The sequence below is a fragment of the Apis mellifera genome, linkage group LG8 (genome assembly GCF_003254395.2).
Source record: "Apis mellifera strain DH4 linkage group LG8, Amel_HAv3.1, whole genome shotgun sequence".
NCBI lineage: Eukaryota > Metazoa > Arthropoda > Insecta > Hymenoptera > Apidae > Apis > Apis mellifera.
Genome location: NC_037645.1, coordinates 11,436,696 through 11,464,399, shown reverse-complemented (window position 1 = coordinate 11,464,399; position 27,704 = coordinate 11,436,696). Strand labels below are relative to the sequence as shown.

At 35.1% G+C, this 27,704-nt stretch overlaps 1 protein-coding gene across 1 annotated transcript in view; it reads left to right on the top strand.

Annotated features, from left to right (window-relative positions):
* The window catches only part of LOC551016 (midasin), a 114,686-nt gene extending 87,302 nt beyond the window's left edge, over window positions 1-27,384 (top strand). The window contains exons 8-19 of the mRNA XM_026442519.1: window positions 5,428-5,575; window positions 7,404-7,642; window positions 9,975-10,186; window positions 11,203-11,679; window positions 13,895-14,301; window positions 15,187-16,283; window positions 17,518-22,064; window positions 23,463-24,715; window positions 24,784-25,134; window positions 25,223-26,018; window positions 26,098-26,338; window positions 26,425-27,384. Coding sequence (XP_026298304.1) covers window positions 5,428-5,575; window positions 7,404-7,642; window positions 9,975-10,186; window positions 11,203-11,679; window positions 13,895-14,301; window positions 15,187-16,283; window positions 17,518-22,064; window positions 23,463-24,715; window positions 24,784-25,134; window positions 25,223-26,018; window positions 26,098-26,338; window positions 26,425-26,607 — 9,951 coding nt within the window. The 3' untranslated portion in view covers window positions 26,608-27,384. The remainder of the gene's footprint in view (window positions 1-5,427; window positions 5,576-7,403; window positions 7,643-9,974; window positions 10,187-11,202; window positions 11,680-13,894; window positions 14,302-15,186; window positions 16,284-17,517; window positions 22,065-23,462; window positions 24,716-24,783; window positions 25,135-25,222; window positions 26,019-26,097; window positions 26,339-26,424) is intronic.
* Window positions 27,385-27,704: the final 320 nt, after the last annotated feature.

The following is a 27,704-nucleotide window of genomic DNA, read 5'->3' as shown; positions in this document are numbered from 1 at the left end:
TTTTTTATTTATTATTAGATCTGATATTTTGAAAAAAATTCATTTTTCCTTTCAATTTCAATTCCTCAATTATTTCATAAATGTATCGTTATGGAACTTTCATTGTCGATAATTATATTTAATAAATAATCGAATTTTGCAAAATATTTCGAAAAATTTATTCTCTGCTTCGATTTTTTTAATTAATTATATAAACATATTGTTATGGAACTTTAATTCTCGATAATTACATTCAATAAAATCGACAAAGTTTAAAAATATTTAAAAATATTTAAAAATTCTTTTATTTATCTTTTATTTATTATTAGATCTGATATTTTGAAAAAAATTCATTCTTCCTTTCGATTTCAATTCCTCAATTATTTCATGAATGTATCGTTATGGAATTTTCATGTCGATAATTACATTTAATAAAATCGACAAATTTTAGACATATTTAAGATACTCATTATTATCCAATATTCCAAAAAAAAAAAGAAAAACTCATTCTTCCTTTCGATTTCAATTCCTCAATTATTTCATGAATCTATTGTTATAAAACTTTCATTGTCGATAATTATATTTAATAAATAATCGAATTTTGCAAAATATTTCGAAAAACTCAATCTTCCTTTCAATTTTTTAATTATTATATAAACATATTGTTATGGAACTTTAATTATCGATAATTATATTTATTAAATCGTCGAATTTTAGACACATTTAATTATACTCTTCTACTCATTATCATCCAATATTCCAAAAAAAAAACAAAACTCATTCTTCCTTTCGATTTCAATTCCTCGATTATTTCATAAATGTATCGTTATGGAATTTTTATTATCGATAATTATTTTATTAAATTTTGCAAAATATTTCGAAAAATTCAAAATTTCTTCCTTTCAATTTTTTAATTATCATATAAACATATTGTTATGGAACTTTCATTGTCGATAATTATATTTAATAAATCGACGAATATTGCAAAATATTTCGAAAAACTCAATCTTCCTTTCAATTTTTTAATTATTATATAAACATATTATTATGTTTGAATGAACTTTCATTATCGATAATTATATTTATTAAATCGTCGAATTTTAGACACATTTAATTATACTCTTCTACTCATTATCATCCAATATTCCAAAAAAAGAAAAAAAACTCATTCTTCCTTTCGATTTCAATTATTTTACGCGAAACGCATTACGAGTCGAGTGGAACAACTTACATCGATTTATATCGAAATAAAAGGATAAAAGTTTCATTATCATCCATTCGATATAAACCATTGATCGATCGAAGAGGAAGATGGTCGCGTGACCGGCGATGTTAATGGAAACTCGAGTCCCTCGATTTCTTTGTTCGGCCGAGGATGGGCGGTTGGGCGGAGAAAAAGGAAGAAAACAGTTATCAAGGAGGAGGCCACTTAGCCGCAAGCCGGGGAAATTAATGAAGGAGGCGAAGAAGGGTGGAGGCATTTTTCAATTCGAAGGAAGGAAACTCCTTAGTTTTTAGCTACAACTCGCGTATCATCGCCTCGTCTCGATCGAGCTTTGCAAAATATTTCGAGAAACTCGTTCGTTTTGGAATAAATATCGAGTTTTTGAGACGATTAATTTTATTTTGAATCGAGCTTTGCAAAATATCTCGAGAAACATCTCGTTGATTTTATTGGAATATCGCTTTTGAGACGAAGTTTTAGATTTTAATGAGAAAAGAAAAATATTTTTAAAAAATCAAAATTAATAACTAATAATGGACAATGTGGTTCTAATTATTTTATAAATTACAGAAAGTAAAGTTTATTGGAGAAATCTGGAAATTTATTAAATTAAAACTGTATTAAGTATATTTTTAGATTTTAGTGAGAAAAGAAAAATATTTTTAAAAAATCAAAATTAATAACTAATAATGGACAATGTGATTCTAATTATTTTATAAATTACAGAAAGTATAGAAGAGTAAAGATTATTGGAGAAATCTGAAAATTTATTAAATTAAAACTGTATTAAGTATATTTTTAGATTTTAATGAGAAAAGAAAAATATTTTTAAAAAATCGAAACTAATAACTAATAATGGACAATGTGATTCTAATTATTTTATAAATTACAGAAAGTAAAGTTTATTGGAGAAATCTGAAAATTTATTAAATTAAAACTGTATTAAGTATATTTTTAGATTTTAATGAGAAAAGAAAAATATTTTTAAAAAATCGAAATTAATAACTAATAATGGACAATGTGATTCTAATTATTTTATAAGTTACAAAAAGTATAGAAGAGTGTGTAAAGTTTATTGGAGAAATCTGAAAATTTATTAAATTAAAACTGTATTAATTATATTTTTAGATTTTGACGAGAAAAGAAAAATATTTTTAAAAAATCGAAACTAATAACTAATATAATAGACAATGTGATTCTAATTATTTTATAAATTAATTAATTTTATAAATTATTTTATAAATTTTATTATATTTTAGAAAATATAGAAGAGTAAAGTTTATTGGAGAAATCTGAAAATTTATTAAATTGAAACTGTATTAAGTATATTTTTAGATTTTAGTGAGAAAAGAAAAATATTTTTAAAAAATCAAAATTAATAACTAATAATGGACAATGTGATTCTAATTATTTTATAAATTACAGAAAGTATAGAAGAGTAAAGATTATTGGAGAAATCTGAAAATTTATTAAATTAAAACTGTATTAAGTATATTTTTAGATTTTAATGAGAAAAGAAAAATATTTTTAAAAAATCGAAACTAATAACTAATAATGGACAATGTGATTCTAATTATTTTATAAATTACAGAAAGTAAAGTTTATTGGAGAAATCTGAAAATTTATTAAATTAAAACTGTATTAAGTATATTTTTAGATTTTAATGAGAAAAGAAAAATATTTTTAAAAAATCAAAATTAATAACTAATAATGGACAATGTGATTCTAATTATTTTATAAGTTGCAAAAAGTATAGAAGAGTAAAGTTTATTGAAGAAATTTTAAAATTTATTAAATTAAAACTGTATTAAGTATATTTTTAGATTTTAACGAGAAAAGAAAAATATTTTTAAAAAATCGAAACTAATAACTAATAATGGACAATGTGATTCTAATTATTTTATAAGTTACAAAAAGTATAGAAGAGTGTGTAAAGTTTATTGGAGAAATCTGAAAATTTATTAAATTAAAACTGTATTAAGTATATTTTTAGATTTTAATGAGAAAAGAAAAATATTTTTAAAAAATCGAAACTAATAATTAATAATGGACAATGTGATTCTAATTATTTTATAAATTACAGAAAGTAAAGTTTATTAGAGAAATCTGAAAATTTATTAAATTAAAACTGTATTAAGTATATTTTTAGATTTTAATGAGAAAAGAAAAATATTTTTAAAAAATCGAAATTAATAACTAATAATGGACAATGTGATTCTAATTATTTTATAAATTACAGAAAGTATAGAAGAGTAAAGTTTATTGAAGAAATTTTAAAATTTATTAAATTAAAACTCGATCGCTGTATTCGTCAACGTTTTGCTCGACTTTTTCGACGAGGAATTGGAAGAAATGAAAGGTTTAATTAGAGATATATTATATTAGACGAAGTTCTTCTTTCACTCGAAGAATAGTGGTGAAAATGAAACTTTTTACCTCGTAGAAAAATAGGATAAAAGTTGGCCGACAAACTGTGCATTTCGTAATAGAGAGAAATAAAATGAATTTTATAATATTTCTATTTTAAAAGAAATTTTTTCATTGTATCTATTTTACTTTTATTTTAATCGGCATATAAATCGTTGTTCGATATCGGCCTATAATTTTAGTAATTTTAGTAATTTATATTATTATTAAATCAATTAAAGAGTTAAAGCAATGTTTTTTTTTTAAACAAAATATATTCCTATAGAATATATTCAAATGTTTTGATATGTATGTATGTAGCCTAGTATTTCTGTAAAATTAAATTAATTTCAATTTAAAATATCGATGTACAATTACAAACAAAATTTCTTCCCTTTCGCTTTTATCTGTTAAATCCTCCTCTCTTCTTCTCTCCTCGAGAAAGGAAAGAATTGCGAAAAGGAAAAGATGAAACGCGATCTTGAAAACCATCGAGCACGAGTGAAAAAGTAAAAATCGCCATTTTGAGGCTAATGGTCGAATGGTGGAAAGCGCATTCTCCGGAAATGCGTTCTCGAAGATCGGGGGGGAAGGGAAGAAGGGAAAAAAGCTTTGATGCAACTGTATATATATATATTATATTCGACATCGTATTATTATTATTATTATTATTATTATTAAAAATTTTGAGAGAGACAAAGAGAGAGAGAGAGAGAGAGAGGATCGATTATGGAATTGAAATAAATGTGAAATATGAGTGGCAAACGACAACAAATTTATGTAAATTTATGTAAATTTATTATTATTATTATTAAAAATTGAGAGAGAGAGAGAGAGAGAGAGAGAGAGAGATTGATAGATCGATTATGGAATTGAATTTGAATCGCAACGTATGTCGAATAATAAATGTAAAATGTGGCAAATGACAACAAATTCATTAAATTATCAGTAAATTTATTATTATTATTATTATTATTATTATTATCATTATTATTATAATTATTATTAGAAATTGAGGAAGAGAGAGAGAGAAAGAGGATCGATTATAAAATTGAAAAGGAACGTGTGTCGAATAATAAATGTGAAATGTGGTAAATGACAACAAATTCATATAAATTTATTGTCATTATTATTATTATTATTTATAAAAATTGAAGAAGAGAGATTGATTATGGAATTGAAAAGAAACGTGTAGAATAATAAATGTGAAATGTTGCAAATGACAACAAATTCACATAAATTTATTATTATTATTATTATTATTTAAACATGTGGAATAATAATGTGAAATATGGAAAACAACCACAAATTCATTAAATTATCAGTAAATTTATTATTATTATTATTATTGAAAATTGAGGAAGAGAGAGAGAGAAAGAGGATCGATTATGAAATTGAAAAGAAACGTGTATCGAATAATAAATGTAAAATGTGGTAAATGACAACAAATTCATATAAATTTATTGTCATTATTATTATTATTTATAAAAATTGAAGGAGAGAGATCGATTATGGAATTGAAAAGAAACGTGTGTCGAATAATAAATATGAAATGTGGCAAACGATCACAAATTCATTAAATTATCAGGAAATTTATTATTATTATTAAAAATTGAGGAAGAGAGAGAGATCGATAGAGGATCGATTAGGTAATTGAAAAGAAACGTGTGTCGAATGAAATGTGAATTATGAACAAACGAGATTAAATTCACGTGAATTTATCCCTCGGCAAGGGTTAAACTGTTTAACCCTAAACGTTGTTTAACCCTTTGTTCTCGAAGAAAAAAAACGGAGAGAAATCGTTCTTTCGATTGCAGACGGATTACGATCGACACTTGGAGGAATTGTTGGAGCGGGTGGAGGCACTGTTGATCGGGATCCTGAGGAAGAATTTGAGGAAGGAGTGTTTGGATCAGGTGGCCCACTACCATGCCCTCCTGGAGAACGTTCGACATTTGTCCAAAGGTGAGTCTCTTCCTTCTTCTTTAATCTGAAATTATCTAATGGAAAGTGGAAATCTATTCACTTAGAATAAAGCGTTTCAAATTATTTTCCTTTCTTCTTTACTTTATTTTCGACATTTGCTCAAAGATGAATCATTTAAAGTAAAACTTAACTACTTTTTCTTTCTTCTTCTTCTTTTTGAAACTATATATATATATATATATATATATATATATATATATATATATATTATATATATTTTTGACATTTGTCCAAAGATGAATTATTTAAAATCATCTAAAAATAGAAAAATAGAAATCCATTCATTTCTAATAAAGTGTTTCAAATTATTTTCCTTTCTTCTTCTTATTTTCAAAATCATACATTATATATATTTTCGACATTTGTTCCAAAGTTTGAGTCATCTAAAATCACCTAACAAAATCACCTAAATATAGAAATCCATTCATTTCGAATAAAGTGTTTCAAATTATTTTTCTTTCTTGTTTTTATTTTTGAAACTATATATATTTTTGACATTTATTCAAAGGTGAGTCATTTAAAATCACCTAACTATTTTCCTTTTTTCTTCTTATTTAAATTATATTATATATTTTCAACATTTGTTCAAAAGTAAATCATCTAAAATTATCTAAACAAAAATCAAGAAATCTATTTTCTCTTATTTATTTAATAAAGTTTCATATTATCTTCCTTTCCTGTTCTTATTTTTGAAATTACTTTATATATTAAATATTTTCAACATTTGTTCCAAAGTTTGAGTCATCTAAAATCACCTACCTGAGTCATCTAATGAAAAATAGAAATCCATTCATTTTTAATAAAATGTTACAAATTATTTTTCTTTCTTGTTCTTATTTTTGAAACTATATTATATATTTTTGACATTTGTTCAAAGATGAGTCATTTAAAATCACCTAACTATTTTTCTTTCTTGTTCTTATTTTTGAAACTATATTATATTGTATATTTTCAATATTTGTTCAGAGGTGAGTTATCTAAAATCACCTAAACAAAAATCAAGAAATCTATTTACATTGAACATAGTGTTCCAAATTATTTTTCTTCTTTGTTCTTATTTTTGAAACTATATATATTTTTAACATTTGTTCAAATGTAAATCATTTAAAATCACCTAACTATTTTTCTTTCTTGTTCTTATTTTTGAAACTACTTATATTATATATTTATATATTTATATTATTATATATTTTTGACATTTGTTCAAAGATGAGTCATTTAAAATCATATTTCTCTTTTTTTTTTCTTATTTTTAAAATCATACGTTATATATATTTTATCAAAGATGAATCCTCTAAAATCACCTAAACAAAAATCAAGAAACATCTATCCACTTCAAAAAAAGTATTCCAAATTATTTTTCTCTTCTCAAAAAAACAACCAGTCATATCTCCAACATTTCTCCTCCTCTAAAAATCACCTAAACAAAACTCAAGAAACATTTATCCACTTCAAAAAAAGTATTCCAAATTATTTTTCCCTCTTCTCAAAAAAACAATCAATCATATCTCCAACATTTCTTCTCCTCTAAAATCACCTAAACAAAACTCAAGAAACATTTATCCATTTGAAATAAAGTATCGAAAAATTATTTTCTCCCTTTTTTTCCTCTTCTTTTCAAAACGATTCTACGATTCTACGATTATACGCATACGTAATCATAAATTTGACGAACAAAAAAGATAAAGTTGAAAGGAGAAATCGTCGATTCGATTTTTTCTTTTTCTCCCTCCTCTACCTCTTTTCTTTTCGTCGTGATTCACGATATCGCGGAATTTTCACGGAAAACTTTTGTCATCGGAGCCAGACGGGGGTGGAGGGGAAACAATGGAGACGAGCATGTCGTCCGAGACGAGGCTGTTCCTACGTAAAACCGAGGAATTATCGAGGCTCGTGTCCGCGATGAAAAGGCTCGAGGTCCACCGCGAGATTTCGGAATTACACGAGATCGAGAAAAGGCTGACCGATCTATCGATCGCCGTGAACAAGGACAGATGCCTGAACGCCGGTGGAAAATTCGAGTGGGTGGACAGCGTGCTGGTGAAAGTGAGTAGTATCATTCCTTTTCTACTTTTTTTTTTTTTTTTTTTGATTTGAAAGAGAAGAAACAGCATTCTTCGTTGTTGTATTATCAAAAAGTGGATTCAATTCTCGTCGAGATTTTTATTCCATCTGTCTTACAACAGTGTTTCGAAACGGTTTGTTTGTCGAAAATATAAGTCTGTTTCGTTGCTTTTTTTCGAAATTTTTATACAATGTTTTATGATAATGTTTATCGAAAAAATAAGTCTATTTCGTTACTTTTTTCGAAATTTTTATATCATTTCTTATAATAGTGTTTTGAAACAATGTTTGTTGAAAAAATAAATCTATTTGTTGCTTTTTTCGTAATTTTTATATCATTTCTTAGTGTTTTGAAATAGTATTTATCGAAAAAATGTTTCTCTTATTATTTTTCGAAATTTTTATTCCATCTGTCTTACAACAGTGTTTCGAAACGGTTTGTTTGTCGAAAATATAAGTTTATTTCGTTGCTTTTTTCGAAATTTTTATACAATGTTTTATAATAATGTTTATCGAAAAAATAAATCTATTTTGTTGCTTTTTTCGAAATTTTTATACCATTTCTTATAACAGTGTTTCGAAACTATTGTAACTATTTGTATTTGTTGCTTTTTTCGAAATTTTTATTTTATTTCTTAGTGTTTTGAAATAGTATTTATCGAAAAAATATTTTTCTTATTCTTTTTTCGAAATTTTTATTCCATCTCTCTTATAACAGTGTTTCGAAACGATTTGTTTGTCGAAAATATAAGTCTGTTTCGTTGCTTTTTTCGAAATTTTTATACAATGTTTTATAATAATGTTTATCGAAAAAATAAGTCTATTTCGTTGCTTTTTTCGAAATTTTTATATCATTTCTTATAATAGTGTTTTGAAACAATGTTTGTTGAAAAAATAAATCTATTTGTTGCTTTTTTTGTAATTTTTATATCATTTCTTAGTGTTTCGAAATAGTATTTATCGAAAAAATGTTTCTCTTATTATTTTTCGAAATTTTTATTCCATCTGTCTTATAACAGTGTTTCGAAACAGTGTTTATCGAAAATATAAGTCTGTTTCGTTGCTTTTTTCGAAATTTTTATGCAATTTCTTGTAACAGTGTTTATCGAAAAAATAAATCTATTTCCTATTGTTTCTCTTATTCTTTTTTCCAGATTTTTATTCCATTTCTTATAAATGTTTTGAAATAATGTTTATCGATCTATTTCGTTGCTTTTTTTTGAAATTTTTATATCATTTTTTATAGTGTTTCGAAACAGTGTTTATCGAAAGTGTTTTCGAAAAAATGTTTCTCTTATTCTTTTTTCTTCTATTTTTTGTTGTTTCTCTTTTTTTCAGATTTTTATTCCATCTTTTATAAATGTTTCGAAATAATGTTTATCGATCTATTTCGTTGCTTTTTTCGAAATTTTTATACTGTTTTATAATAATGTTTATCGAAAAAATAAGTTCATTTCGTTGTTTTTTTCAAAATTTTTATATCATTTTTTATAGTGTTTTGAAGCAGTGTTTGTCGAAAAAATAAATCTATTTTTTATTATTTCTCTTATTCTTTTTTTGAAATTTTTATTCCATTTCTTTTATAACAGCGTTTATAAAAAAAAAAGTTTATTTCCTTGCTTTTTTCAAAATTTTTACACAATTTCTTGTAACAGTGTTTATCGAAAAAATAAGTCTATTTTCTGTTGTTTCTCTTATTCGTCGTTCCTCTTGTCGATCGATTCTTGCCAACCTAAAGATATAAATAGTTATAGATAATAGTTTGCATCCCTATTTGAGAACGATCTGAAAAAGTTTCTTTACTCACGTCAGTTTCGAATTCAGACATTGCAAACATTAATAAAAAATAAAAAATATATATATCTAATGCACAATAATCTAATTAAATACAAAATAACATAAAAAAGAAAAAAATTGAAAAAATCCAACATATTATAAGAGAATAAAAAATCATCCATTTCGAAAAATTTCTTCTTGTTCAACATACAATAAACACCTTTTGACTGATCGAAACACTATCTAAAATCCCGTCTAAAATAAAATATAATAGAAATATTCTCCAATTCCAAGTCTTGGAACGAACGTATAAATAAAACAAAAATTCGAAAATGATTCCACGGAATAAACAATAAATTATTAAATCTCGAATAATTATCATCGAAGGCATGAACGAATCCCAATAATAGAAGAATCGACGAGTTTTCGAAAATTGCTAAAAAAAAAAAAAAAAAAAAAAAAAAAGAATCCGAAAAAGAATTCGCGCGAAAATTTGTGGACAAAGCGTAACTGTGACGATCGTATTTTCGCATTCCAGTGTCTGAGGAACGGCACGTGGTTACTGCTGGACCAGGTGAATCTCTGCAGCCCGGCAATTTTGGATCGATTGAATGGGTTGCTGGAACCGAACGGCGCGCTAACGATCGGGGAGAAGGGTGTCGATGAGAGCGGGGACGTGTTCACGGTGAGGCCTCACAAGGACTTTCGCCTGTTCCTCGCCATGGATCCACGCCACGGGGAGATATCCAGGCGAGTGGAATCAAATTTTCATCATCGTCGTATTATAATTGTTCCGTTTATGTTCGTGAAAATTTTTATCAAAGTGTGATAGAGCGGCGAGCAACGATAGAATTTTAAAATATTAAGCTTTTCCGAGATCGAGAGAGGCGAGGTTCGATGTATCAAAAGTGGACGAAATCTCATTTACTCTCTTCGTTTCGTTCCATTTTCATTACACTTATTACGAATACGCGTATACGGAGAACTATGTATCGACAATCGATAATTGATGTTTCAACGTTGAGAAATATTAAGTGTTAAAAATGGACGAAATTCATTTTCGAATTTATATATATTGTTGTTATTACACTATTCGTGGAAACTGTTGTGTACGTTAAAGTTTTGAATCCTCTTTTTAAAGAAAGTTTACAGATTAGAAGAATTAATCGATAATCGATCGGTCATGTTTCAACAGTTGATAAGTATTAATATTAAAAGTGGAGGAAATTTAATTTTCGAATTTATAGAGAATAATTGTTTCAATGTAATAAAATTGGTATATTTTTAATATTATAATCCATATTTGAAAAAAACTATAATTTCGTTTCGTTCTTTTTATTTTTTTATTTGAGCATTTATTAATTTTTTTTCTATTTTATTTCAAATTGTATTATTAATTTTCTTATATTAATTATATCTTTTTGTTTTACATATACATTTTTAACGAAACATAAATTATAATAAAAAAGAGATATTCTTTTCCAAAAATTAAACCTTCATACAGTCTCTTAAAATAATAAAAGAAAATAATTTCGAACCATTTCATTCGATAACTCGAGTTAGATTATCACCAAATAATAATAATAGCGAATTCGATTCCTTACATCTTTATTCCTTTATTGGAAAATTATATAAAATCGTCTCGATTTTATCGCAGATTGAAAAATTCATCGAGCGCAAATGGTTGATAATATTAATATTCTTTATCGATCGAGTAAACTGTACAAAATGTACGAAATAACATGATTTCTCCTCGTATGTTTCAGAGCTATGCGCAACAGGGGCGTAGAAATTAGCATACCGACCCCTCAAAATCACGGGCCCCTAGATCGACTGGACGTGGTGTCTTTGTTGAACAATTGCGGGATCTGGAACTGGGCCCATCGTAATTCGATCCTGGAAATTCATCGATCTTTGTACGAGAACCGATACCGATTGAACGAGATGTTGCAAGTTGCTTCGTTCACCAGCCGACAGATGTCGAAGGGATTCTCATTCGAAAGATCGTTGAGGAACTCGTGTCGCGAGCTTTGCGCCACGCTCGACGCGAGATCGAGGCACCAAGCTTGGGACAAGATCGAGGGAATTTTGTCCGAGGAAAATGGAGAGAACGGGGAACGAGTCCATTTTCGTTACGATCTCGACGCTCTTACGTTGAGATTATGCGATCTTCGAACGAACTCGAGGCTGGCGATCATCAAACAACAGGGATTCCTTTTCAAGTCTGTCGTGGAGAAGCTCAGGTAAAGAGAGAATTCGAAATTTATTTATTCTTCTACTCGAAAATGGAAAAGAAAACAAGAGATTCTTTTTCCAGTTTTTTTCTCGTATAATATTCGTTATATTAAAATATAAATTGAAAATGTGCAATAATAATTTATCGTTTTGAGGCAATCGATGATCAATTTTCAAAGTATTATATATATCAGGTTGCCAATTTTAAAATAAATGATAATCAACCGCGACTTGTAAAGTCTGCTTGTTAAAAATTTTTCTATAAATTATTTTCTATTATTATTATTATTTTAAACAATGACATGTAGTAAAATACACACCAAAAAAGTTTTAAACCAAACATATTCTCCCATATGAATATTCAAATAAAGTGACTTCGTATCGACAAAAACACGTAGCAAGAAAAAAAGCTTATCCAATAATCGGAAATGAATTTTAATGAATTGATCCTCGAGCAACGAATACAAAATTTAATCTTGAATACATTATTTATTTATCGAGAAGTGGACGATGATACGAGCAATGTGAAAAAACTTTGTATTAACATTGCCAAATTTTAGAATAAACGACACAATCAATCGCGACTCGTAAACTCTACTTAATCTATATTTTGCTCGGCATATTTTCACATTGTCCTCTTATATCCCCTTCTGGTTATAAATTGTTTTTCTTGTTAGTTTAACTGTTTTCTAGAGAAGCGAACAATACGATATTATCGAACGAATTTAGAATATTATTCCTGTATAAGTTTAAGCTTAAACTTTTTCAGCCGAAGCATATCGAAATATTAGATTAGCTTTCGAGGAAGATTCTATCGACGAGAAGATCGTTCGATGATTGCTTTCAAAAATTCAGATCTGGAAACGAGAATCTTGAAAACGTGCCTCGAGATAGATCGAAATCCATGTCGAAGGAAGATAAGTCGAAAGGCGAAGTGGAAACTGATCTACGAACAAACATTCGCAGAATTTGGACGCGTCTCCAACGAGACGGTTTTCACACATTTGGGTGCGCACGGTGAAGTGTAAACAAGTAGGTGGCGCGCCAATCGACGGAGGATCGAAAGTGCTGCGTTTGGAAATGCGCTCGTCGCGCAAAGCTTTGTTTTTGAACGGAATCGTAACCCGTAACGGAATACCGCACGATAATCGTACGCGATCCGGACAATGGTTGAACACCAATGAAAATTCTAAAAGAGTGTCGAAAGTATCGTTACGGCTGAAAAAAGTCACGGCGACTGGACGGCGGCCCGTAAAGAGAACGATTCGTTGTTCTTTTTCGAATCGAGGAGATACCGTCACGGCGACATTCTATCGCCGAGAAATCGATTGAGAAACAACTCGCATTGGCCGATAAACGTGGACTGTTTTTGTGCATCGCAAATCACTCTATCAAAAATTAGTCGAATCGAAACACGAAATCTTAACCCATTCGTCATACTCGCCGGGCATTTCGCCGAATGTTTTTAAATAAAGTAAAATATTGGACACTCGAGAAAGTGGAATGGCAGTATTCGAAGAATTTTTTCGCGTTGAAATCGTAAAGTTTAAATTTCAAAAATATATTGTAACAAAAATGGCAATTTCACGATTTAATAATTGTAAAAAAAATCGAGGATTGTTTAACCTTCTCGAGATCGATATACAATTAATATATTTCGAAAAATTAATTTTCTTCTTCCTTTTGTCGAGATTAATTATACAAAATTCGAACGATTCTTCAAAAATGGTTTAAGAAGAAACGATGTCTTGAATTTTAATTTATTCAAACGAGAGAATCTGTAATGGAACGATTCGACGAGAAATTTGATGAAAATAAGGTTAGGTAACACTTTAAGAAACTTCCAAGTCATTAATACAGCTTCTCATTCTCTTTAAAATCCTCATCGAGAGACTTTGCCAAAGTGTTTAAAGAGAATTTATAACGCGACTTATGAAAGACTTAAAGACTTACGACAAGTAAATAATTATTCCATGTTTATTTCGATATAAAATTCCCGGGAGGAAAATACCTTTACTCATTTTTTTCTCGTTTATACTTGCACGCTTGTCAATCGAAATTATACAATACATCGTTATATTTGAAAATAGAGATCAAAATTTCTGACGTGTGAGAATTATAAATAAATACAATCTCATAGGACTTAGTGATATTTTTAACATCGAAATTTCAATTTTTTTTCTTCGATCAAAGAAATCAAAGAATTCGTCTGTTCATTTTCAGAGACGATCCGGAGAAAATCGATCTCGGGGATTTGTTCGATGAACCGCCCATCACGGATACAAAGGAGTTTTTGAAACACCTTCTACTCGACTTTTACGAACATTCTTCCATAGACGATCTACCGATCAGACGATTATGGAGCTCGAACATTTTCTCGAAGAACGAGTTGGAAGAGTTTGGAAGAACGAACGAATGTTTGGCCAAGAAAGTGGAGAATTCGAAACTTTTATTCGAGTCCGGTTCGGACGTCCCATTGTACTTGATCGAACGTTCCACGCTCGCTAATAATTTGTCCATTAAGCTCTACTTTCAATTGATGATTCTCGATAGCCAGTCGGGGAATAGAAATGTTGAAGACGATGAAGATGTTATTCGATTGAAGGAATATTCGTCCGCCGTTTCCTCGGGTAAGTTTGAAAAAAAAAAATAATAAAAAAGAATGAAAATTAAATATATATATATATATATAAAGTTAAATATAATGGAAAGTGTATAATCCAAAACAGAGTTTACATGTAAAAAATGGGTTTGAAGACAATAGAAGAAATATGAATAAAAATCTATAGATTTTAATATTTAATTTGCATTAAATCTAACAAGTATGTATGAGGAAAGTGTACAATCCAAGACAGAGTTTAGATGTAAAATATGTGTTTGAAGACAATAGAAGAAATATGAATAAAAATCTATAGATTTTAATATTTAATTTGCATTAATATTAATCTAATAAGTATGTATGGGGAAAATATACAATCCAAGACAGAGTTTAGATGTAAAAAATGTGTTTGAAGACAATAGAAGAAATATGAATAAAAATCTATAGATTTTAATATATTTGCATTAAATCTAACAAGTATGTATGAGGAAAGTGTACATCCAAGATAGAGTTTACATGTAAAAAATATGTTTGAAGACAACAGTGAATAAAAATCTATAGATTTAAAATAAATAAAGTATAATATATTTGCATCATTTAAATCTAACAAGTATGTATACAGAAAGTATATATCCAAGACATTTTTTAATATAAAAAATGTGTTTGAAGACAACAGAAAAAATATGAATAAAAATCTATAGATTTTAAATAAATAATTTAGAAAAAAATTCCATTTTAATGTATCAAAAAGACTTTAGTAAGGATTTCAGTAAAAAAAGACATATATATATAGTCAATGCTCGTTAAGCGTTAAAAATTATCATAGTAAGAAAAACACGACGAAATTGTTGCTTCGAAGAAAAGAATTGCTCAGGGAAGATTGAATCCTCTTAATTTTCCTTTCCTTTCCTTTCAGGAAGATTGTCGACCAACCTGAGACACGAGACGTTGATATTGAAATTCGCCGAGATGACGGAACAGTGCCGAGTTATCGTGGACACGATCCTGGAGCACGGGGATTTACCGATAGACGGTAAAACATGTCTCGAGTTACGGGACGAGTTGAAGTGGTACAAAAGGTTCGACGCGCAAGGCGCTGCGAGATTGGTGGACAGATCACGTGGCACGTTCTTCGATCTACGCGAGATCAACTCCTCGTTGATCGTCCATTACAAATGGTTGATCAAATCCCTCCGACGATTGTTCTCTCTCCTCCCCCCCTCCCACCATCTCCACCAACGATTGTCCGAGTTCTCCGCCCGATTCTTCCACCTCCACGAGGGGGGGGACAAGTATCGAAAATTGCGAAAGAAGGTGAGAAGCCGTCTCCCCTCCGTCCCTTCCCCCCACCACTCCCACGAACGAATCGCCTTCCTCGAGAAACTCAGATCCGCGTCGAGAAAGTTGGAGATAAACGAGGAGGATTCCCTCGATCCGTCCAGGACGAGGTTGAAAATCGCCTCGATACGACACGGCCAAAACTCGACGGCGAGGGATACGTTGACGAGGATCTGGATCGAGGATTGGAAGATGGCGGACGATCGTTGGATCGAGGACAAGGATCGGGAGATCCGTCGAGTGGACGAGAGCATATTGGAATTGAGGAGCGAGTCGGCCATTTTCACACCCGCGTGGAGGGAAAGCGTCGAACTGTGCCCCATCTACGAGTTCTTTTTCCTAGTTCTCGCGCATCGGTTTCAGCGAAAGTTGTGGGACGAGTACTCGAGGAACGATGATTTCCAAGGAGATGATTTGAAAGAAAGGGATTGGAAAATTTGGGTGGGGGGCGCGTTGAGGATATTCGAGGGAGTGGCCACGATACCTGGACGGTTGATCGGCTTGATGACAGTTCTGAGCGAGGAGAGGGGGAGGAGGATCCCTGCCATGCTCCACGAGTTGTTCAACGGGCTCGAAGATTTCACGGGGAGATCCTTCTCTACCGGGAACTCGAACGTTTTTCTACGCTGTTTGAAAGAGAACGAGAAGGAGGAGGAGGGCTGTGATGATTTCCAGGTAATGGTTATTTTTCTTTCTTGTTATCGAGTGAATCGAGTTCTTATAATTTATTCCTCCTCTGCGAATTATGAAGAATCCTTGTTACTGTTTGGATTCAACGGCGACAATATTTATTTATGTTTGATTTTTTGTAGAATTTTTAACTTTGTAAATAGCTCTTTGTAATCTTACGAGGTATAGAATAATATGTCGTTGAACGGCTTGAGATTTTTTACCTCAAATTAGACCGTGATCGGACGACATCTTGTTGGTCCGAGTTTGAGAGTTGTGGGAATGGAAATATTATTTTCAAAACTTTTGAGTTTCGTAAGCGTGGAATAATGAAATTAGTTTAAGCGAAAACGAGTTTAATTTTTTGTTATTAAACAAAATTAATATTTATAAAGAAAGTAACGATAGAGAAAGCAATAATAAAGTATGGAGATGAGATAAGATAAGATGAGATAAGATAAGATAAGAGTGAACGCAAAAGCATATATAGTTGAAGTGAAGAAGGCATAGAAAATTCCAAATGGATAACAAGCACAGAAAAATATACAGAAGAATATCTGGCAGAAAAATATTCAGAGCAATATCTTCTATAAATGAACTATTAGACTTTTTTTAAACTATTTTTTACGATTTATTTTTTTATGATTTACTTAAATCATTCATAATAATTCATAAATTAGCTGTAAGAAATTTCAGCGAATCTGAAGTTTGCTCGTTTGAGATATATTCTTTCAATTCAAAGATAAATAACATTGTTCTAATTGGGGGAATCTACAGTCGGTAACGAAAACAACGCTTATATGTGCAATCTTTGACGAAGGTTTGATTCATAAATAACGATGAGATCTTTTGATTAAAATTTTACCATAATTAATTGGATAATAACCATTCATTAATAAAATTTATACGTTGATGTAAATTCATTTTAATAATCATTTTTCATTAATTGTAAAATTTTCAATGAAATTTTCGAAAAAAGGTGAACGAGATACTTGAAATTTATCAATAAATAAATTCCATTTTATCATTCGAGCATGAAGAATGAATTCAAGAAAGAAAAAAGTCTTAAAAATTCACAACTCACAAAAATATATATATACAATCTTAGACAAAAAGCTAGACCAATTATACCATTCGATCTAAATTTTATTGACTACATCAAGATAAAAAGTTTCACCACATTTAAACAAACAAATTTACGATATTATCCTTACCAAACTCTCCTCCAATTCTTTTCCAGACGAGCCTCGTGAAAAAATCGACCCTCTGCCATCTCCTGTACGAGCTCTTCTCTCCCGATCGAGGGGAGGGCGCCACTTTCGGAAACTACGAAAGCAGGAAGAAATTGTTACTCGCCGTTCGAGCCCTGCTATGGAGGAACTCCTCCGCCCTCAACTCGACCGAATACGACGTCTCCTCCAACGACTCGGCCCTCCTACGATTCTACATAAACTATTACCTGTCCACCGTGGACGAGGCCACGATAGAACTGAATCTGAACGAGAAAGAAGATACCGATCTGACGAATCGTCTCCTCTCCCCTATGAACGCGTTACGAGACATCGCGCGGAGTTTGGAAACCCAGGACGACCCGGTCAGCAGGGGGAGAGGATGGATGCTGCTCGGCTACGTCCAACTGTTCCTGTTCGCCGATCTCGGACCCATCGACCCGGTCCGAAAGGCGGCGCTGAGATCGAGATACCTCGGCGAGAACGTGGCCGAGTTGAAGCGCTCGGTCCTGATCGATCGGTTGCAATCCACGATTCTGGGCGATAAACGTTGTTCGGTGAGGACGAATCGGTTGAAGGAAGCGAGGGATCGGTCGGAGAGGTCGGGCGACCACCCGGTTAGGCCCCCCTCGAGACTGTTCTCCGATTTAAGGGAGGAGGTGGAGAATTTCTCTCGCAACGTTGCCTCTTTTCGTTCCACGTTCGACCGAGTGGAACGATTGAACGAGCTCGCGATCGAACGGTCGGAAAATGAAACCGAGGAGAGGCTGAGGTTGTCGAGGGAGAGATTGCACGAGGCGGAGATCTGGAGGAGATCTTTGGAAAGGTTCTCGGCAAAGTTGGAGAGGAATTATCTGCCAGGTTTCCCAGACCTCGTCTCGCCCATCGTCACCGCCGTCTCGAGCCTCCGCCACGGATTGTCCATCTTGACCAACCCTAACCACAGCGCTCGTCCTCTCTCTCACGACCTCCTGCGTTTCCCCGTGGCCGGCAAGTGCCAAGAGAATTACCTGAACCTGGTTAAACTGTGCTCCGTGGACCCCGGCTCGAGAATGGCCAAGATCGCTCTGATGGAGCTCGAGAATTTGTCGCTGGCCGCCAGGACAGGAGGAGAAACGGATTCCTTGATGGAGCAGTTGGTGAGGATCCTGGACGGGATCAGGATGGCATGGAGGGAGCGGGAGAAGCGGAGGGAGGAGGAGGAGAGGGAGAGGGAGAGCCTGTTCAGAAGCAAGAAGAAGAAAGAGAAAAAGGAGGAGGAGGAGATTGAGGAGGAGTTCAGAGACATGTTCCCTGATCACGGATCCGGAGACTTTCTCGACTTCAGGGAAGAAGGATTGGAGAGCTCGAATCCTGGAGAAGAGAGGGGAACCGAGGAGGAGATGTCGTGGAGAGACGCGAGGATCGTGCGCGAGATTCACTCGAGCGTTCTGCGAAATTGTTGTTTCGAGGATCCAGGATTGGAGCCCGATTTCCTTCGTCCATTGGCCCAAAGGTACGAGTTATTGGCGCGTGGGATGAAAACGTGGCCCGAGGACGTCTCCTCCCGACTGTTGTCCGCTCTGAACGTCGTGCTCGTCCCACCCTCCACCTCTCTCGAGAGGGGAGAGACGTACAACTTCTACAAGAACCCGAACGTGGACGAGGTGGAACGTTGCCGTCCCCTGTTCGACCGACTCTCGGCCAGGATCGACGAGTTGGCGAGCGAATGGCCCGAGAACCCGCTGTTGAACTCGATCAGAACGATAATCGACAGGGTGCACGGTTTCCCCATCGAGTCCCCTTTGTCCAGATACCTGACAGGCGTGGAACTGTTGTTGGCCAAGATGAAACAGTGGGAAGAGAACGCGCGCCACGACGTCAGCTTGGCCGAGTTCATCGAATCTTTCGGCGGCGCTGTGCTGCGTTGGAGGAGGCTCGAGTTCTCGAGATGGAACGACACGTTGGAGTTGGTCGAGGACGAGTCGAGGGCCGATTCCTCGAAATGGTTCTACCTGTTCGACCTGACGGACGAGTATATGATGAACAGTGGAGACGAGTCGAGGAGGTTGATCGAAACTTTGCAACGTTTCTTGACCGAGTCCTGTCTGATCGAGTTCGAGGACAGGCTCCAGTTGATCCGTCTCTTCCATCTCCACCACTCTCGCACCAGCTTCGAGAACAGGAACGAGAACAGGAGGAAGGAGTTGCTGGCCGTGCTGTGGAACGTTCACCTTTATTACGCCCGATTCCTGGACGACGTTCGAGCGAGGATCAAAGCCTCCAAGGAGCCCATCGCGAAGAAGTTGAAGGACGCTATCAAGATCGCTAGATGGAACGACTCGAGCTATTGGTCGGTGAGGAACACCGGCGACAAGACGCGCAGGACGCTGCACAAATTCGCCAGGGAGTACCGTAAGTCTCTGGCAGAGAACGTCGCAGCTCACCTCACTCTGAAATCCTCCTCCTCGGGCACATCTTCCTCAGGGAGATCCTCCTCCTTAGGGAGAGCCTCAGGGAGACCCTCCTCCTCAGGGAGATCCTCCTCCTTAGGGAGATCCTTAGGGAGAGCCTCAGGGAGAGCCTCCTCCTTAGGGAGAGCCTCAGGGAGATCCTCCTTCTTAGGGAGAGCCTCAGGGAGACCCTCCTCCTCAGGGAGAGCCTCAGGGAGAGCCTCAGGGAGACCCTTCTCCTTAGGGAGAGCCTCAGGGAGATCCTCCTTCTTAGGGAGAACCTCAGGGAGATCCTCTTCCTTAGAGAGAGTCTCAGGGAGATCCTCTTCCTTAGAGAGAGCCTCAGGGAGATCCTCCTCCTTAGAGAGAGCCTCAGGGAGATCCTCTTCCTCAGGGAGATCCTCTTCCTCAGGGAGATCCTCTTCCTTAGGGAGAGCTTCAGGGAGAGCCTCAGGGAGAGCCTCCTCCTTAGGGAGAGCCTCAGGGAGAGCCTCAGGGAGATCCTCCTCCTTAGAGAGAGCCTCAGGGAGATCTTCCTCAGAGAAATCCTCCTCAGGGAGATCCTTCTCCTCAGAGAGGAGGCTACCATTCCAACTAACCGATTTCTTGATCGATCTGGATCGAGACGCGTGCTCGATCGAGTTGGGCGCACGAAGACTGGAGAGATTGGGGGTGAAGGCTCGCCGACACTGCGAACGAGTGATCTCGAGCCACGACTACTCTCGAATTCGAAGAGACATCGAGGCGTTCATCGAGGATTGCCTGGAGGAGGTGGAAACGTTGAGGATGGAGGAAGGGGGGCGGTCGAAGGGCACGGCGCAGAGGAAGAGGATGGCGTTGGCGAATTACTTCAAAACGCTGACGAGCCGCCTCGGCGTCTCGTACAGGATCGGGGCGCTCGCATGGAAGAATCGGAGGGACGAGGTGGTGAATCTCGCGTGCAGCCCCCTGGATCTGCGCGAGTTCATCCTTGGGGACGAGTCGTTTCCTCGGAACGAAAGGAGAGGACTAGGAAAGGGACTGGCCGAGGAGTGGTCCGATTGCGACAGGTATTACTACGGTTCCATGGCCAAGTTGAACTTCCTCGACGGGATGCTGAACAGCGGGAGGGCAAAGTTGGGCGCGGGGGACGCGGAGCGCTGCCGCGGCCTCTCCGCCCACCTGGCCCTCCTCGCCCACCGCCAGAAAGAGGCGATCGCCGACCTCTCGAACGCGTTGCTCCCTTTCCATCTCCAAGTGTCCAACCTCGCCTCGATGACGAGCATCGTCGAAGGGGAGGAGGATCCCTCCAAAGTTTCGTTGGAGGGGACGAAGGAAGATGAAAGATGGGAGATGCTGAGGGGAGTAATTCCAGCGCAGAGGGAATTTCGAAGGGCGGCGAACGACTTCCAACGATTGTTGGAGGTGTTGCAGATATCCCTGAAGCAGTTGCTAGTGTTTTTGGAGAGTTGTCCAATGACGGAGGAGGGGGAGGGTGACTTGGATTTGAACGAGGCGCGCGTACCGGCGTTGAGGGACGGGAGCGTAGCGAGGGAAGCAGCTGGTTCGATCAAGGGTTGCCTGGAGTCGGTGAGGGGGATAGCGAGCGAGTCGAATCGGTGGATCTCGGTGGAGAGGAGGGTGGAACGATCGGGTGGAGGGGCGTTGCTGGCCCACCGGGGCCGCGTCGAATTCTTGGGGGCGAGTTATCGACGGATCGATCGAATAAAAAGGGAGCTGGCCGAGTTGGGGCGGGCGTTCACCGACGATCACCCGATCGTCGAGAGCGTGCGTTTTCTGATCGGGAGGATCGAGGAGAGCAACGAGGTATTTGGATCGGTAGCCTCGGTGGGACAAGCGACTTGCAATGAGTTGCAAGATTCGAGGAGGAAGGGGTACGAGGAGAAGTTGGACGCGTTGGTCACCCAGATCCTACTCGTCGTTCAGAAGAGGGTTCAGGATTGCCGGGAGAGCAGGGACCGGTTGATCGAAAACGAAGGAGAGGAAAATATGATGACCAAGGGGTTGGTGGAGTCGTTGGAGAAGATCGTTCCGGAGCTGCGTTTGAACACGGTGTCACGAATGCTCGGCGAGTTGTTGGGAATTATTCAGGAATCGGACGTTGAATTTGCGAATGATTGTGTAAGGTATGTGAGAATTATTTTTTTTTCTTGGAGTGTAATTTATGTGTCAATTTTATCGTAAAAATATTAAACTTGTACGTATATTACTAGATAGTAGATATTACTAGATTGTATAAGATAATTTTTAAAATCATTTAGCATAAAAATGATTAATAACAAGCATAAAAATATTGGATCGTGAATTAATGATGATCATTACATTATTAAATTATATAAAGTAATTTTTAACGTTATAATATTTTTTCTTGATTATAAAATGATTTTTGTAATAGCTTAATCATAAAAATATTGGGATCGTGAATCAATAATGGTCAAATTTATATAATATTGTTAATATTAGATATTACTAGATCATATAAAGTATATAGAATTTCTTGAAGAAGAAATTTAAAATGATTTCTATATTAATAAAAATCATAAAAATATTGGATCGTAAATCAATAATGGTCAAATTTATATGATACAATTGTTACTAGACATTACTAGATCGTAACTTGAATTTCTTGAAGAAGAAATTTAGAATGATTTCTATATCGATAAAAATCATAAAAATGATGATCAAATTTATATAATCTAATTGTTACTAGACATTACTAGATAGTATAAGTTGAATTTCTTGAAGAAGAAATTTAAAATGATTTATATATCGATAAAAATATTCGATGAATCAATAATGGTCAAATTTATATAATATTGTTACTAGACATTACTAAATCATATAAAGTACATAGAATTTCTTGAAGAAGAAATTTAAAATGATTTATATATTAATAAAAATCAAAAATATTGGATCATGAATCAATAATGGTCAAATTTATATAATATTATTATTAGACATTACTAGATCATATAAAGTACATAGAATTTCTTGAAGAAGAAATTTAAAATGATTTCTATATCAATAAAAAGTATAAAAATATTGGATTATAAATCAATGAAGATCAAATTTATATAATACAATTGTTATTAGACTTTACTAGATCGTATAAATTGAATTTCTTGAAGAAGAAATTTAAAATGATTTCTATATCGATAAAAATCATAAAAATGATGATCAAATAGTACATAGTATTAGTAAGTACATAAAATTTCTTGAAGAAGAAATTTTAAATTCCTATATCAATAAAAACCATAAAAATATATCGATGTAATACTAGCTTAATATTAGATCTATTACCCCCAATCACCAATATCACTATAATCATTATTGCTAACAAATCTATTCAAAACCAAAATAACACGTTCAACTATCCATATTCATTAATTTCCTATTCAACTTCCAATTCATCAATCGATTTTCTTCCCCTTCGTCCATAAACACATACACATACACACACACACACTCACTCACAACTATTCATACTTGAATAATTAATCCACGAATAATCTCAAATTTTCCAGATCTCTTTTGCGTTATCTACCTCTTCTCGAGCAATACACCCTCCTTCTCCGTTACTACCTCTACGAGCAAGTGGCGTGTTTCCGTCTCACTTGCAAATTCCTCTATCTTCAACTGACCGTGTTCCTCGATCTGGCGGCCGACGGTTTCTGCCTGCCGAGCGACGAGGCCGAGGCCGAGGCGGAGCGCGGGGAGGAGGCGGGGAGGAACGTCGAGGGTGGGATGGGATTGGCCGAGGGCGAGGGGCGGGAGGACGTGTCCGAGAGGATCGAGAGCGAGGACCAGTTGGAGGGGGCGAGGGACCCGCGCGAGGAGGAGGAGAAGGAGGGGAAGAAGGACGTGAGCGAGGAGGAGAAGGGGATAGAGATGTCGGAGGATTTCGGGGGGACGGTGCAGGATATGGAGCCACGGAGGGACGAGGAGGAGGAAGAGAGGGAAGAGGAGAACGAAGACATCGACAAGGAGATGGGTGAGACCGATGAAACTGCCGACAAATTGGACGAAGAGATTTGGAAAGACGAAGATGAGGAGGAGGAGGATGAAAGTAAGGAGAGTGAAAAGGAGGAGAGGGGGAGAGGCGAGAAAACTGGAAAAGAGGAATTGAGCGCGAAGGACGAGGAGACTAAAGATAAAGGGGACGAGGAAACGGAGGAGGGCGAAAGGGAGACGGAGGGGAAGAAAGAGATCAACGAGTTCGAAGAGCCTGAAGTGAACGAGGATCAGATAGATCCGTATCACGGAAAAATTAGGCCGGAAATAGAGCCGGAACCGTTCGAGCTTCCGGAGGATGTTAATCTGGACGAGGAAGGGAAGGAGGATAATCCTGAGGGCGAGGAGGAGGATCCCTTCGACATCGATCAGATGAAAGAGTCGAAAATTTCGGAAGAAATGGACAAGGAAGAGGGAGAAGAAGAGGAGAAACGAAAGGAGTCTGGTGAAGAGGACGAGGAGGAGGAGGAGGAGGAAGAAGGTTCAAACTTGGACAAGAGAAGAGAGGAGAAGGTTGAGAGGGATGAGAGAAACGAGAACCTCGAGGATGAGAAGGAGGAGGAGAAGGACAACAATGTGGAAGAGAAGAACATGGAGGAAGATACGGCGCCGGCAAGTTTCGACGCTGGTAGCAAAGAGGTGGACGCCTCTGAGGAAGTTGAGTCGAGGAAGGATGGGTCGAGGGATGCGGTGGAAAGTCGATTGAACGAGGAGCAAATGGAAATAAATCCCGCGGAAAATCCCGTGGAGAGTAAAAAGGATAAAGGTAAGACAGTTATTTTTGTGAAAGATAATTCTCGAATGTATAATAATTCGTTTCGTTGTTTTTTGAAGGAACGGGTCAGTCGCAAACGGAAGAGCGCGAGGGGCATTCTGGATCCAAGCAAGAGGAGAATGTCCCTATTTCCGGCGAACAGGCATCTTTGAAACCTGCGCCGAAACGAAGAAGGCCAGGGCAGAGCGATGAAAAACGTAGCTTGCTCGATGACGACGCCCAATCTTCGGCAAAGAGGTTAAAAACCGCCGAGATACATGATCGAGACACCGAGGAGGAAAGTGAGAAGAATAAAGGCGGCGGTGAGAGCGAGACTTACGAGCATATCAAAAGTTCAGAGAAACACGACGATTACGCTTTCGATGCCGCGACCGAGGAACAAATTAAGAAACAGGCATCGAATTTGGAAGGTAAATTTATTCTTCAAGTTTTTTCAAAAATTATATATTTCAATTTTCCTCTCTTTCTTAAACTCTCTTTCTTAAAATATAAATTCAGATAAAGAGGATAAAATGGATGATCAATTGGAAGATGACGACGTTAAAATGCACGAGGATCCAGAACCGAACGATCGAGAGGAAGAAACGAAGAAGGAGCAAGCTCAGAAATTGTCTGAAAGTAAGAAGGAAAAATCGGCGAACGCGAGAGGCGAAAGAACGGACGACGCGGAGCAGCAAATCGAGATAGGGGGCGACGTTGAAGGGGAAAACGTGGAAACGATTCGTGTTTTACGAGGGAATGAATCTACAATTCATACAAAGTTATCGGAGACAGAGTTGCACGGAGACGTTTCTACGGATGACATTGCGCAAAAGAGATCCGAGATAGAAAGTATGTTGGGCCAATGGTCTCGTGGGCCGTCCTCGATAGAGGCGGCGAATGCTTGGAATTCCATAAGCGCCATAACCGAATCAGCTGCCAGGGAATTGTCGGAAAAATTACGCTTGGTATTGGAACCGACGTTAACCTCTCGATTGAAAGGCGATTACAGGACTGGCAAGCGTATAAACATGAGAAAAGTGATCCCCTATATAGCAAGTGAATTTCGCAAAGACAAAATTTGGTTGAGGCGTACGAAACCGTCGAAAAGAGATTATCAGATAGTGTTGGCCATCGATGATTCGAGCAGTATGGCCGACAACCACTCGAAGGAATTGGCATTTGAATCGCTTTCGTTGATCGGCAAAGCTATGACTTATTTGGAGGTTGGTCAACTCGCTGTTGTCAATTTCGGGGAACGGGTGAACATACTTCATCCTTTCGGGGAAAACTTTACAGAGGAAAGTGGCGCTAGGTAAGCGTCTATAACTGTGACAAAAAATTGAATAAATTTAAAATACGAATAACGATTGAGGGGAGTTTAAATTTTCCAGGTTGATTCAAGAAATGAAATTTGAACAGAAAAAGACAATGATCGGTCAGTTGCTTGATTTCACGATAGAAATGTTCGCATCTCAAAGGAGTTCTTCTGACAATGCCAAATTGGTTACTATTTTATCGGACGGTAGAGGAATATTCTCCGAAGGTATAGAAACGGTGACTGCAGCAGTGAGAAAAGCTAAATTGTTGAATATATTTCTCGTCTTCATAATAGTCGATAATCCTCTCAACAAGGTAAATGAGAAAATTTATATTATTTATCATATCTTGTACAATTTTGCTGTAACTTTGTTTTTACTATATATATTTTTTTTTTTTAGGATTCAATACTTGATATTAGGATGCCAGTTTTTGATGGTGGTAAATTATTAGGTATACGTTCCTACATGGATAACTTTCCTTTTCCATTTTATATTATTCTTAGAGATTTGAATAGCTTACCTGTTGTGTTGAGTGACGCATTACGACAATGGTTTGAAATTGTAGGTAGAATTGATACTTAAAAACAATAACATTTCGATATATAAATAGATTTCTTTTTTTTATGTTTTGCATTTGACTCGAAATATAATATATTTCTTTATTAAATTTATTCGTATCTTTAATCTTTTTTTAATTCTTTCTTATATAAAAATTATATCAAAAATGTTAAAAAATGGACTAAATTATTTGAATTATTGAAAAATTGACATTTCTTTATTATTATTCTCGTGTGTAAATATAAATAAGGAGAATCGATTATAAGAAAAGGACAGGGATAAAAATTGTGAAATCAACGCCATTTTTAGAGTACAAATGAAATTAATATAAATGAGGATCATTTCAAAGGATCATTTTTTAAGAACACTCAAGAGATAGTGCTTAATTGTTTATTTTCGCAGAGATATCTTTAGTAATTAAGAAATGGCGCTAACAATCAAATCTTATTCCTATATTTATCTTTCTCTTGGATTATTTTCTTTGTTTATTTTCTCTATGATACACGATGGCGCTAATTTTTAATTTTTATTCCATTTTATCCTATCTTTAAACAAATGTTTTTGGTACTTAAAAGATGGCGCTAATAATCAATTCTTATCCTATTTTCATCCTTATCTCTATACGATTTATTCTCCTTGTCTATATTTATTTCCTCTGCAGAGACGAGATGGCGTTAATACTTTTTTACTCTATCTATGCGGTTAAAAGATCTATGAATACATTTCAATAAATGTATGTACTGAATAAAAATATCAAGATTGTATCAAAAATAAATTATTTTAATCTATTGACTTATATTATATATTGACTAATATCTTATATTAAATAAGTAAAATAAAATACATTTAATATTTTTTAAAATTAACTATTCCTTAACTTATTCTAATTTTTTTTAATTTTCTCGTTTCTTTATTCGTTTTCATCATTTAAATTAAAATGTTTCACAGCCTTTATCATTAAGTGTATTGGCAATCTAATATTATGCGATATTCTTTCATTGTAAAACGCTGAAATATATGTTTCAATTCATTAACAGAAGTTTTCCAATCCTCCTTCCGTTCCTCGTTCAATTCATTGGTCTCTTCCATCACTTCCTCTTGTTTACAAACTATACTTATCA